The 12,516-nt window shown below is 43.3% G+C and overlaps 1 protein-coding gene across 1 annotated transcript in view; it reads right to left on the bottom strand.

Moving 5' to 3' along the window:
• SLC35A3 (solute carrier family 35 member A3) overlaps nucleotides 1–12,516 on the bottom strand; it is a 236,349-nt gene that overhangs the window by 7,058 nt on the left and 216,775 nt on the right. Inside the window, exons 6-7 of the mRNA XM_078644413.1 lie at nucleotides 10,618–10,736; nucleotides 4,484–4,617 (exon numbers count right to left, since the gene is read on the bottom strand). Of these exons, the coding sequence (XP_078500539.1) occupies nucleotides 4,484–4,617; nucleotides 10,618–10,736 (253 nt within the window). The remainder of the gene's footprint in view (nucleotides 1–4,483; nucleotides 4,618–10,617; nucleotides 10,737–12,516) is intronic.

Raw genomic sequence — 12,516 nt, 5'->3', positions numbered from 1 at the left:
CCCCTCCAGGCTCAATTAGGAGCTCTCTGGCCAGAGTGCAGTGCCGAGGGGGCCCCTTGGAGCTTAGGGCCCCCCCGCACTGCAGGGGCTGCGGGGGCCTGTGTTACGCCCCTGACTTACCCTATATAGCTATGGCATCCAAATCTGTACTGAAAATCTCCTCTAACGTGGTAAACCTTTGAGCTTTGGGGAGGGGTTCATAATAGGATTAATTGTTACAATTACCCTGGACCTCCTCTGCCACACAGAGGATTCTCTCTCCTATGTACTACTTGGTCAGTACTGGAGTCTTCCCTGTGGCAGTCATTGACCTCTGCTTCAAAATTTGCACTGGGGAATCATAGCAAATGGAATACGGCACCATATCTAGTTTCAACTTCTCTATAGTGCTGGGGCCAAAGGCTGTGGAGGCCCTTTGTCAGAAGGCATTGGAGTCGGAGTCTACAAAGCCATGGGAATAGACCCTCCACCCTTGCTCTTGGGGAGTAGCACAGAGAGTTGCAGCGCTGCTCTGAAAAGATCCAGCATAACTAGCCAGATGTCTCAACCTCGGTGGAGTTGGATGCAAGGTCAAGGGACTGCCAGAAGTCAAGGACGAGCACGAAGTAGGGGAGAGGCAGAGAGACTCCAAATGGTCACAGTAACAGGACTACTTACTTAAGGAAAAAATACTTCTCCTTACTATTGCGATTTTGTGTGAAGATCATTTAACAGAACATTCCCTGGAAAGTGACTTTTCTTCGGAAAAGGAGTCTGCTTGGGAGCCTCTTCGTGGGCCTTAGCCAAAAATAGCTAGGCCTCCTTATCCCTCTGATGGCCTTCAGGGGCATGGAGGTGGAAGAGTCTCAAACCACAACACCATGCCCTAACCTCAGACACGTCAGTGACAATGTATATTCGCATAGCCGGGGTTGTATCCTGGTTTAATCATGATTGTGTGTGCTCTCAGGGTGTGTACTCCTTAGTCCACGTGGTACTGGTAAATATAAGCGTGCCCCTCCTTGAAGAACGTCCCCTGGGCACAACAGTGACCCCAGCATTACCCGAAATGCATTGGATCAATATGTAACATGTTTGGAGTGAAGAATATCTCTGATTGAACTTATAATAAACATCATATGAATTTGAAAAACAAAGCGGTGAATATCTATCTAAAGATTGGAATTTAAACTACAGCTGATAAGGATTAACCCCAGCTGGGGTCACTGTTGTGCCTAGGGGACTACCCTCAGACACCACATAGCAGAATGGTTTTGTGACACTATTTGCAAGGTTTAAGGCCTTTTAAGGTGACATTTAACCTAAAAACTGATGGAGGAATAGTTGGCGAGAACGACAGAGCTCCATACTGTGTCAATGAAGTGCAGGAACCAGCGTGCTGGTTGGTCTTTACCATACTCTGGTGACAACAATCAAAATCCAAAGGCATAGTTGGCATATCATACATTAAAAGAAAATACATATTCATCATGCAATAAAGTATGATGTACCCTACCAGCATCCAAATGGTTAAACAAGAGAAGCATGCAGAATCAGTAGTTCCTGCTTTGCTTATTTGAACGGCTGTCATACTAGGGACATGGAGGAGCGCCAAGAGAAGCAGCAAGATTTCAGTGGGATGAGCGCTAAATCACACATGAAAGGAGGTAACATACAGGGGGCTGAAATAAACTGGAGAGATTCTCAGGCAAATGTGCTTGGAAAGAAGATTTTGTTCCAACCTCATTTGCATGGACAGGAGAAGCAGATGAATGCTACAGTGACAGGACACAGTAGCCACTGTTGTCCACCACCTTATTTCACCACACAACTAATGCACCCACTATAACAGTTTTTAGCTTCCTACATGGAGCAAATCAAGAAATGTTTAGATAACTGGGGTACAAGTAGGTTGAATTTCAACAGCATACAAAAAACGCTGCCACAAAAGTTAGAGGGAATTATAATAACATTTTTATTTTTTCAATAAATGATTCTGCATCTACTAATGGGGAACATTTTGTTCCCAACATTTGAAAACTTTACTTTCTGTGTAGAAGTTTACCCTATGGGAAGATGACATGTAAGTGTAGTTCACTTTCGGATCAAGAAATCGCTCCAGTTGCCGAAAGTCAAGAGGGTTTCAGGGATAAAACAGGTACCCGAAATTTGCTAAGGCATGAATCTATGTGATAATCGCGAGAGAGTTTACTCCTCAGAATGAACTGCAGTTACTGTGGGACAAGAGCGAACAGTGGTTTGTGTCCATTTTGGCAGGCTAAAGAAGGACTGCTTTATAGAGTTCGGATCTGCTTCCTTCCACACTTTGAAAGTGACATATTTGGTGCACAATGAGAAGCCTACAATACTCTTGCGTTGTCTTCCTGCAAGTATAATCAGATTTGTAGGACTTTTGCTTTCCTGGCAGGAACAGAGCCTGGATGCATACATGACTAGAAGCACTATGCAAACCACATTACCATCAAATTCGCATGGATGCTTTGCAGGTGACTCCAATTTCTCCTTTTAGGTGCTCTGTCAAAGGCTGCAAAAGGTTGATGCCGGAATGTGTCTAAGCGAGGGCTTTTCATCTCGCAGACTCTTCAGCAAAAGTTACTATCAGCTTTTTTTCTAACCCGGATTCTGAATTCTCTTTCATGCATCCTTTAAAGAAGGATTTAAAATACACGGTCTAATCAAAGCAGGACTTTCGAGACCTTGCTGTCACATATTTCCCTGACAGCTGGTCTACTGAAAAAGACAGACTACAGCCTCCTGCATTAAAACTAAGCGCCAAGCTGATCATCGAAGCAACTAGGGTCGCCTTAAGTAACTTTTTCAGTTAACTCAAACACTAATTCCCAATTGTTTACATTTGTATCTCTCCTACCCTCTTATAGTTCAATACATACATTATGCAATCTTAAGCACTATTCAAAATATAAGGTACTTTTTGCAGAAAAAAAAATAATTTGACATTTTTTTTACACAAAATTCAAAAGTAAAAAATAAGAGAAAGGTGCTTCTTAAAGGCAAAGATGAATGTTCCTAATACCATATTACTGATTACAAGGGATGTTTCCCATAAATAATCAAAGGTGTTTTGACCAACTCATTTACTAAGACTATAAAGATATTTCATTGTATGTTTAAGCAATAATTTCCATTTTTGTTTCAACTAGATCAACCCAAATCAATTCCACTGTTTTCTACTTCGTCCCAATCTACAGTGATTGTATTTCTTAATTCTCAGTTTAAAGGTAGACCCCATAGAACGTAACCCAAATCCGTTGACCCTTTTGGTTTATTCTGTTACTTTTTTCTTCTGAATCTTCCTCCCTTGCAATCCTGGTTACTTATTTTGTTTTAGATACCTGGTGTATCCCAGATACACCACCATGCAGAAGAACAGTAAAATTGCAATTTACGTTGTCTGTAGCCGAAACACATAATAGTGAGCGCATGAAATATATACACATGGATTGTGTAGGCTTAATGTCTCTTTCAGGTGTGCTTGTGAACAAGGCAGAAACTAGCCTAGAGCACGAGAAACTGCAGAATTATGTCAAGTGGGGCTAACAGTGGAGAGAGAGTTGGCTTAGGGGGTATACAAAATATGATCTATGCTAGATGTTAGGAAAGCTATAGCTATGGGGCCTGGCCAACATAGTGCATGGAAATTCAAAAAAATACAATACATCTGAATCTGCTTAAAGCAAGTGTACCACAGTTTTACTTAATGCAATATTTCCGGGATAAATGCTACCCTTATAGCAACCGACCAAAAATATATTGTATTATCTATCGAGATGAAAATCTGGTATGGTCAACATTTTGACACAGATGCTTACATGTTGCCTTTCTTTTCCGCACAGAAACATCACCCCTATATATCCAGGAGATTCCCGATCTACAATACCAAAACCGAATCGAGATTTGAAGAAAGGCTACATTAGGGCACATTTACTTAGCTTACTATATCACGGAAGCTTAACTTATTCTGCATATTGTGTAGCTTGCAGCAGAGGAATCTTCCTGAAGTAGGAGCTTCTCAAAACTAGTATAAAATGAAGTTTGAAGTCAAAGACCACATTTCTTTCACAGATTAGTCGAACCTTTTTAAAAATAATTTGTTTGCCATGGGTATTACAAATAGACAACATTGTTAAACATTCTGTAATTGTTAGGAAACTATTTAGAGAAAATCCACTGTGCTAACAGAGGCGTGACTTTTTGGATGTACTCCAAGATTATCTTGTAATGTTCACTATTATTGCAGATAGAAATGGGACCTTCCTGACAGACCTCAACACCGAAAGGACTGCCTTCATAGGATTTACATGCAAATAAACATCTGACCCAGGAAAGCTAAACAAGTAAATGTAATTCAAACTCTCTGTTTATGCACCTCAAGAGCGGGCATATTATAACACTGCTCACTGTTTTCTAAATAAAACTGGATATCAAGCGTTCAGGAAATGCAGAAACTGGTGGCTTCCAATACCTGGTAGGAACAAAATCTTGGAGCCAGAAATACGAAATCAAAGTGGACAAAATTATCGACAATGATGTTGCGAATCCCTTTAATATGTTATCAGCATACTTGATCACTGCAGCAATCACAAGACCTCCAAGTGCCTAAAAGAAATATAAAAAGGTATGGTGTCACCATTGGTCTTCAAGATTGATACATTTTCAAAATACAGAATTGTTTTGCAACTAACAAGCTCACCAAGTCTTGAAAATGATGTATTTCGAGCCAGATACACCTGCGCAGGTTTGGTAAATGTACAGGAACAAGTCTTTTAACTCATACAACAGCCCTTTGCTTTCCTTCCTAAGCTGATAACATACATCTTTATTAGCGTTCCAAGTAAAGGGGCATGCAATTTAGCTCCATGAAATCGTCAGAAAATTCAACTGATGCAGCAGCCTTTGCCTTTATTTCCGTTTAAGCTCCTGAGTAGATAGGTTCTCAGGACGGAGTGCCCATGTTATGAGCACTGATTAAAACCAGGCAGAATAAGGTAAACAGCCGTATTTAGAGTTTGGTGGACATGTTCTCTGGCAAAACCTTAGCAGATGGCCCATAGACTTAAATGAATTGTCACACAGAAGAGGGAACATCCACCCGCTTTTGAAAGAATACCCCACCTGCCTGACTCTGAAGAAGACTCACTGTTCATGTATCAAACAACAACTTGGATGGTTGTTTCGTGGTCATCCTATTGCACAGAGCAACAAACAATATATAAATCCAGTGAGATGTGGTGCCTTAACACAAATCACAAAGAGCCGACATTCCATATGTATGTTTTCTATCCGCAAAATGCAAGGACTGAGAGCCCTTTGAAGTTTAAATAAAGCAACCATCTTCCTGCTACATCAAGTGGTACAGGCGAAAGCTGATGGACAGAATACAATTCTGAAACAATCTTGGGCAGGAAGGGAGCATTAGCTGAAGAGCAACTCTGTGAGAAAACATGACACAGAAGATTAAGTGATAAGGAATCTAACTTATTCGACACTGTGTTTATAAGCAGTAACTACCAAAAAGAACAGCTAACAAACTTCATAGGGCAAGTGTCACTGATACAACTGGAGTACCCATTAAATGTTCCTAAATTACACTGTCATAGTGGACTTTAACCTATCACTGTTAAAAAAATGTTTTACTTCAAACTCATGATTCACAGACAATAGGCACTCAATTTTCGAATCAATTGTTCTTATAGTTGTTTAGGCTGTTAACCTAATCTGGACAATACCAATGTTGAGGTTTTCGTCAGCTATCTGTGTACAGAGGTGCATGAGTTATTGTAAGTTTGGGGGGGTCATAAATAATAACTTCAAGTTATCACTGTAAAGTTATAACAAACTTTTGAATGTAAACGTTTTTGGTAGTTTAAGTTAGTTTTACATAGAAATAATAAACAAAGCTTTCCTAACTATAACTAATCTTAAACCTTAATTTTTCATTGAATATATATATTCATTGAAAAAACAAAGGTTACAGGGACGTTATAGTTCGGCTCAGAGTTTACTCGCACAAAACTATAGAAATTCAGCAGTTATAGTTACCCGAGCCAACTATAACTTACACCTGCGCAATGCACTGCTTACGATCACTCATGACATGGTCAGTGACATCACTCATGACATCTCAAATGACATCACTGATTATATCATTCAGTGAATGTGTTCAATTTAAAGATATCTACTAAGCTACTACATAAGCTAAATTAGTATACTTTCTGTAGTACTAATGAGCAACTCAGATAACCTATGTTAGAAATAGTAGCAGTGTGAATGTCTGTATAAGGGTGTGAGTGGGTGTCTCAGTGGCTGTGTTGCTTTCTCAGTGGTATTTGAGTGGCTCGATTGGCCGGTCAATGGATGTGCGAGTGGTTTTCTGGGTGTAGGTATTTTCTAAGACTTTATTATTAAACATATATACTAAGCTACTACAAAAGTTAAATTAGTATTATAGGTGTACTACGGAGTGATACTGCTTCAAACATATATTATGTGTGTGGATGTATTACTGTATGGTTTCAGGTCTGAGTGGGTTGAGAGAGTGGCTGTGTGCATGGCTGTATTGGTGAGTGAGTAGCTGTCTGTATGGCTGTATTGGTGAGTTAGTAGCTGTGTGTATGGCTGTATTGGTGAGTGAGTGGCTGTAGGGGTGAGTAAATGGCTATGGGTGTGGCTGTGTGTGTAAGTGGCTGCATAGGTGAATAGGTATGTGTGTGTATGTGTGTGTTTATGTGTGTGTGTGTGTGTGTGTATGTGTATATGTGTGTATGTGTGTATCAATCAATCAATCAATCAATCATAGCATTTTTATAGCGCACTACTCACCCGAAGGGTCTCAAGGCGCTAGGGAGGGGGGGTCCGCTACTGCTCGAACAGCCAGGTCTTGAGTTGCTTCCTGAAGGCGAGGTGGTCCTGGGTCCGGCGGAGGTGGGTCGGGAGGGAGTTCCATGTCTTGGCAGCGAGGTAGGAGAAGGACCGTCCTCCTGTGGTGGCTCTTCGGATGCGGGGGACGGCGGCGAGGGCGTGGCCGGTCGATCGAAGCTGGCGTTTGGGAGTGTAGAAGTTGAGGCGGCTGTTGAGGTATCCCGGGCCTTGGTTGTGTAGGGCTTTGTGTGCGTGGGTGAGGAGTCGGAAGGTGATTCTCTTGTTGACCGGGAGCCAGTGCAGGTCTCTCAGGTGTCCGGAGATGTGGCTGCGACGGGGGATGTCCAGGATGAGACGTGCTGAGGCGTTCTGGATCCGCTGGAGCCTCTTCTGGAGTTTGGCGGTGGTACCGGCGTAGAGGGAGTTGCCGTAGTCCAGACGGCTGGTGACGAGGGCCTGGGTGACCGTCTTCCTGGTCTCGGTGGGGATCCACCGGAAGATCTTACGTAGCATGCGCAGGATGTTGAAGCACGACGAGGAGACGGCGTTGACTTGTCTGGTCATGGAGAGGGAGGAGTCTAGGATGAAGCCCAGGTTGCGTGCGTGTGTGTGTATGTGTGAGTATGTGTGAGTATGTGTGAGTATGTGTGAGTAGCTGTATGGGTGAGTGTGTGGCTGTGTGAGTGGGTGGGTATGTGAGGGGCTCTATGGATGAGTGAGTGGTTGTGTGAGTACTTGTATGGGTCTGTGAATGGGTATGTGAGTGGTTATGCAGGTGTCTGAGTGGGTGTATGAAAGTTTGTATGGGGTGAGTGGGTGCATGAGTGGTTCTGTTGCTGACGGCGTCAGTGATGCCATTTGAGATGTCATCAGTGATATCACTGACCATGTCATGAGTAAAGTAATCTGTGAGGTTATAAGTAGTGTACTGAGGGGCATAAGTTATAGTTAGCTCAGGTAACTATAACTGCTGAATTATGCCGGTTTTGTACAAGTGAAATCTGAGCTTAACTGTAAAGTCTCTGTAACCTTTGTTTTTTAGTGAATTTCTAAGTTTTTTTAAGTTGTATTTCCTAACTGTAACCTTTGAGAGGGTGTGGCTGATCGAGTGCAGAAGTTTGTCACTGGGTGTGGGAGTAGGTGCGTCGGTGTGTGAGTAGGTGCGTCAGTGTCTGAGTCGGTCTGGGTGTGAGTGTCTGAGTGGGTTTGCGAGTGCCTCCAGGAGTGTGGGAGTCAGTCTGAGTGAGTGCATGAATCTCTGAGAGGGTCTATGAGTCAGTGTGTGAGTCTCTGAGTAGGTCTATGAGTGGGTGTGAGAGCAAGGGCGGCTCCTCCACGGGAGGGGGCCTTAAAGCCCTGCGGTCCCAGCTGGCTCCCCACCACCTGCAGGAGCTGGCATTGCTCCTGCATGCAGGGAGCTGCTAAATATGCAGAGCCCTGCGTGTGCGAGCAATCTTGCAACTGATTTCCTGCCCACATGACAGCAGGCAGGGAAACGGAAGACAACTCCGGTCCCAGCAAGTGGGAGTAGTTTGACAGCTCCCGCTTGCTGCGAGTGGAGTTAGTGTTTGCTCTTGCTTGGCAGGAGCGGTCACAGCTCCCGCCAAGCGAAAGCAAACAGCGATCTCATGAGGGCAGTCCCCATGGCCATTAACGGATTCAGGAGGATTAGCCTGGGTCAGCCAAGGAGTGGCAGTGGTCCCCATGGCCCTATATGGCCTGGGAGGGAGGCCGTGCGGCTCCCCTGACAGTTTCAAATATGCGTGGCCCCCCTGCATCATTGTGTATTTAGCCTTGGGGAGGTGGTGGTCATCGGGGCATATCAAAGTCTAGGGAGCGGGGTATGCACTGCCCCCCTCCACTATTATTAAAAAGCTTGGGGGAGGTGGTGGTCGCTGGGGATCAATTAACCCAATGGAGGGGGTCTGCACGGCCCCCTCCCATATTTAAATAAAAGCCCAGTGAGGTGGTGGTACTCGGGGCTAAAAAGAACCCTAGGAGGGAGCACCATGTGCCTTCCTCCTTTAAAAAAAATAAATAATAACACACCCTCATGCCCCCTGGACCTGTCCTTCCCGGGGGATAAGTTGAATAGAAGTGCCCGAAGCTTGCAATTGTTTTTTATTTTTATTTTCAATATTTTCCACAAATTTTGCATATCTGCTGTGATTTTCACTGCAAAAATCAAAATAAAAACCATGCTTTTTGGCCCTGGCAGGGTCCCAGGGGGTTCCAGGCCACGCGGGTCAGGGGATTCCTATCCTGCCACTTCTCTTTTTTTCAGACTTTTGTTTGGGACTCGAAAGATCCTGAGTCAAAATGGCAGCCAACACTTCCTGGTTAAAGTGTTGGCATCCTAACTATACCTACCTAGTGGCAGGCACCACAGGGTAGGTATAGTTAGGATCGTGTTTCCACAAATAATCAATTCTTTAAATTGCTCATAACTTTGGCGCAGTTTGACAAATCTCCATGAAACTTTCCAAAAAAGTGCTACTATTTACTAGTTTGCGCATGGAAAGTTTAGGGGTCATGCATCAAGCGGGGGCGGGGAAAAAAAAGGGAGTCCTATACGTATTTTCCCCAATCAGTTTTCAATAGAAACCTTAGACATAGAAACAGTACAAACTGCTGAACGGATTTACACCAAATTTGGCAGAAAGCCAGATCTTGATGCAGTACAATGCTTTTTATGATCTGGCGTAAATCCGTTCAGTAGTTTTTGAGCAACTAATGATTATTCAGAGAGTAAGAGATTATTGTGGGCTGGTATTGATTGGGAATGTATCGGACACTGAAGGCCATGGCCATACACTGAAAGATAGAAGAGGTCAAGCACAGAAAGAAGTAAAAGTGGTATGGTGTCAGGATTTGTTGTTAGAAGTTTTTTTGTGTAGTGTACGTTTCTAAGATTTATGCTGCTATAGTGATTGACATGAAGGAGGATGATATATAATCAGTCTTTGTGCCATTACTTCAGTATAATTGTCATTATTTATTGAAATTTGCAACCCAAATGTTGGAGAAAGTGTGCACTTGATTCAAATCATCAGATACAGTTTAGGCATAGAATAATTGACTTTACAACAAATGGATCATCCTTAATGTAGGAACCATGATGTACATGTGATGATACCCAACAACCTTTTAGGCATTATCTCATTGGAGTCTAAGACAAAGGCAATTTTAATACCTTTCACATTACACACACACGAGGATTTCATTCTGTAATAAACATACAGCACAATGTGTGAAATGCACAGCAGGGATCACATTTGTTTTTTTCTTCAAGCAGTCAGTCGAAATACTCGGATCTTCTTGCCTTGTTTTAATGTGCTCACGTCTCTACAATGACAGCTACAGTACCAAATGGCACAGAAGACTGGCCAGATGTCTTATCCCCTTAATATCCTACTAAAAGTGCCTTCTAAACAGACTTTCTATGTTTAAGTCACATGTGATGCAAATGAGATTTCAGACCCAGCACTGGCAGACGGACAGCTGTAACAAGAAAAATACATTTTACATGGTGGCACCCGAGGGGCTCTTGGCTCTGGCCAAGGTCAGATCTTGATTCATCGTCCTGGCAGACTGCTGAAACCCCAACATTTCAGTCTTCTGATGGCATGCCATATGTTATATTTGTGCCCATGCAAATGAAATACAATAAAGCTTGTTTTAAACGTTCAACTAGTACTTAATCCAAAATGACTCACTGTAATTTTAGAAGAAAAGTACCTGCAATAATACAACTATCCATGTAAGTTTGTTATATCCTTGAAAAAATCCACTCTCCGAAATGCGTTCTCCATCATAAATATATACACCCATCAAGCCAAATATGCTTCCAAAACACCCTATAGGATTGAAAGGGAAAATGCTTAGCACACACTATTTCAGCGAGAAGAAACAATTTCTAGTAATTAACAAAATCAGCAATATTATTGGTTTTTAACTAAATACTTTTACTGAGTGGTGACAATATGTGAAACATAAGTGGTCCATTGATTTTTTATGGCGAACTTCATACCAAACAATACTCTTTACTAATAACCTCTGATGGCGGTTTATATTAAATCAAATTAAAACTACTACATTTCCCATGACCCCTTCACAGTCACCTGATCAACCACAGACTGGGCTCTATATAACCTTATTGCAGCAACACAGCTTCCTCCTTCTTTGCTGCTTCGCAGCCAGCTAAGTGCATTCCTCGAATTCTGATCTTTGATATGTTAATGGAAATTCTATATTGTGGGCTTATGTTGCATGCAGCATGCCTCTGCTGTCAATCGTCTTTGTTATCGATTGCTAGTTTACAGCAACTAGCTTGCTCTCATTGTGACCACTAAGCGCGTTGCAGTCCATGTGCGCTGCCTTCCTGGTGAGCTTGGTGAGGGCCAAGGGAGCGGGTTTCCTCCCACAAGGGCGGCGTTCCACCCTCACCATTCACTTGTGTGGAGAGGGAGAAGGGGAGTGAGGACGCACAGCTGATTGTCACGCTGTCCTCTTGCCATTGCAACGTTTGGGCAGATTGCGCACATGAGCACCAGGCATTTTTTGCCTTTCCATGCTAACAGGCAAATATCGAACACAATGAGATTAATTTAAGTCTCTCTGCCTCTGCCCTGCGTTTTTCTGACTCCCCGTCTACGCCCTGGTGGCCAGGTGTATGCTACAGGGTTGGAACATTTTCATAGGATCTGCCTAGAGTTATTGCAGGTCCTCCCTCAATATTCTAACTTTTCCTGGTAGCCTCCCTACCTGGTTTTGTTTGACCTGCACTTTGGGTTCGTTTTACTTACTAATCGCAGAGTTACTCCCGATTGGAGGCATGGCCATACACTCCTCCTGCCCTTTGGTGTTATTCCCCTCCCTGAGGCTCTTTTACTTTGCTGCACAGATTTTAAGAAAATGTCTGAGTACTATGCAGAGAGGTATTATTATGATGAACCTGATGTGTCTTTGGAGCAAGACCTTGTCGACATGCTTGATTCTGTGGTGCAGCGTTCTGTGAACAAGGCCCTGGTGGGAGCCATCGAACCCCTAAAGCAACACCTTTGTGGGTACGCTGAGAAGCAAGGTTGGCTGCCAGCTCACGATTTGCACATTGGGGGTGGTCAGCGACTTCCCAGGCCAAAACTAGTAAAAGAACCCCTAAGGGCCCACATGCTGCAGTTTTAAAGAGGTTGGCCAGTTGTTTGGCGAAAGATCATGATTATAGCACTCCACCTGCCCACCCAGTCCCCGACATGAGGCAGGATGATTCCAGTTCTACTTCATGCCCGAATTCAGACCACAATGACATACCTTTCCTTAGTAAGTGCAAACACAAGTGTTGCCACGCTGAGCCACACCTCAGGCTAAGGTATTTACCTTTGAGCCTGCTGAGATTATCCACCGAAAGTCTACGATATGGCTCCCTCCACCCGAGGTGGTGGATAATGTCCAAATGTAGATTAGTCAAGGAAGTCAGGGCATGTCTACGATCTGAATGCCCAGACCAAAACTTCCAGGCAAAGTCACTGACAAACTCTGAGGTGGATCCCACCCTCGTTACCTACCTAAAAAATATAATCTACAAATCCGAAGAAAGGTAATGACAGAGATTGGTGCAGATGCCAAAATAAACTTCTT

The sequence above is a fragment of the Lissotriton helveticus genome, chromosome 1_1, assembly GCF_964261635.1.
Source record: "Lissotriton helveticus chromosome 1_1, aLisHel1.1, whole genome shotgun sequence".
In the NCBI taxonomy this organism is placed as follows: domain Eukaryota; kingdom Metazoa; phylum Chordata; class Amphibia; order Caudata; family Salamandridae; genus Lissotriton; species Lissotriton helveticus.
The sequence above is the reverse complement of the archived record's forward strand: the minus strand, read 5'-3'. Positions and strand labels throughout refer to the sequence as shown.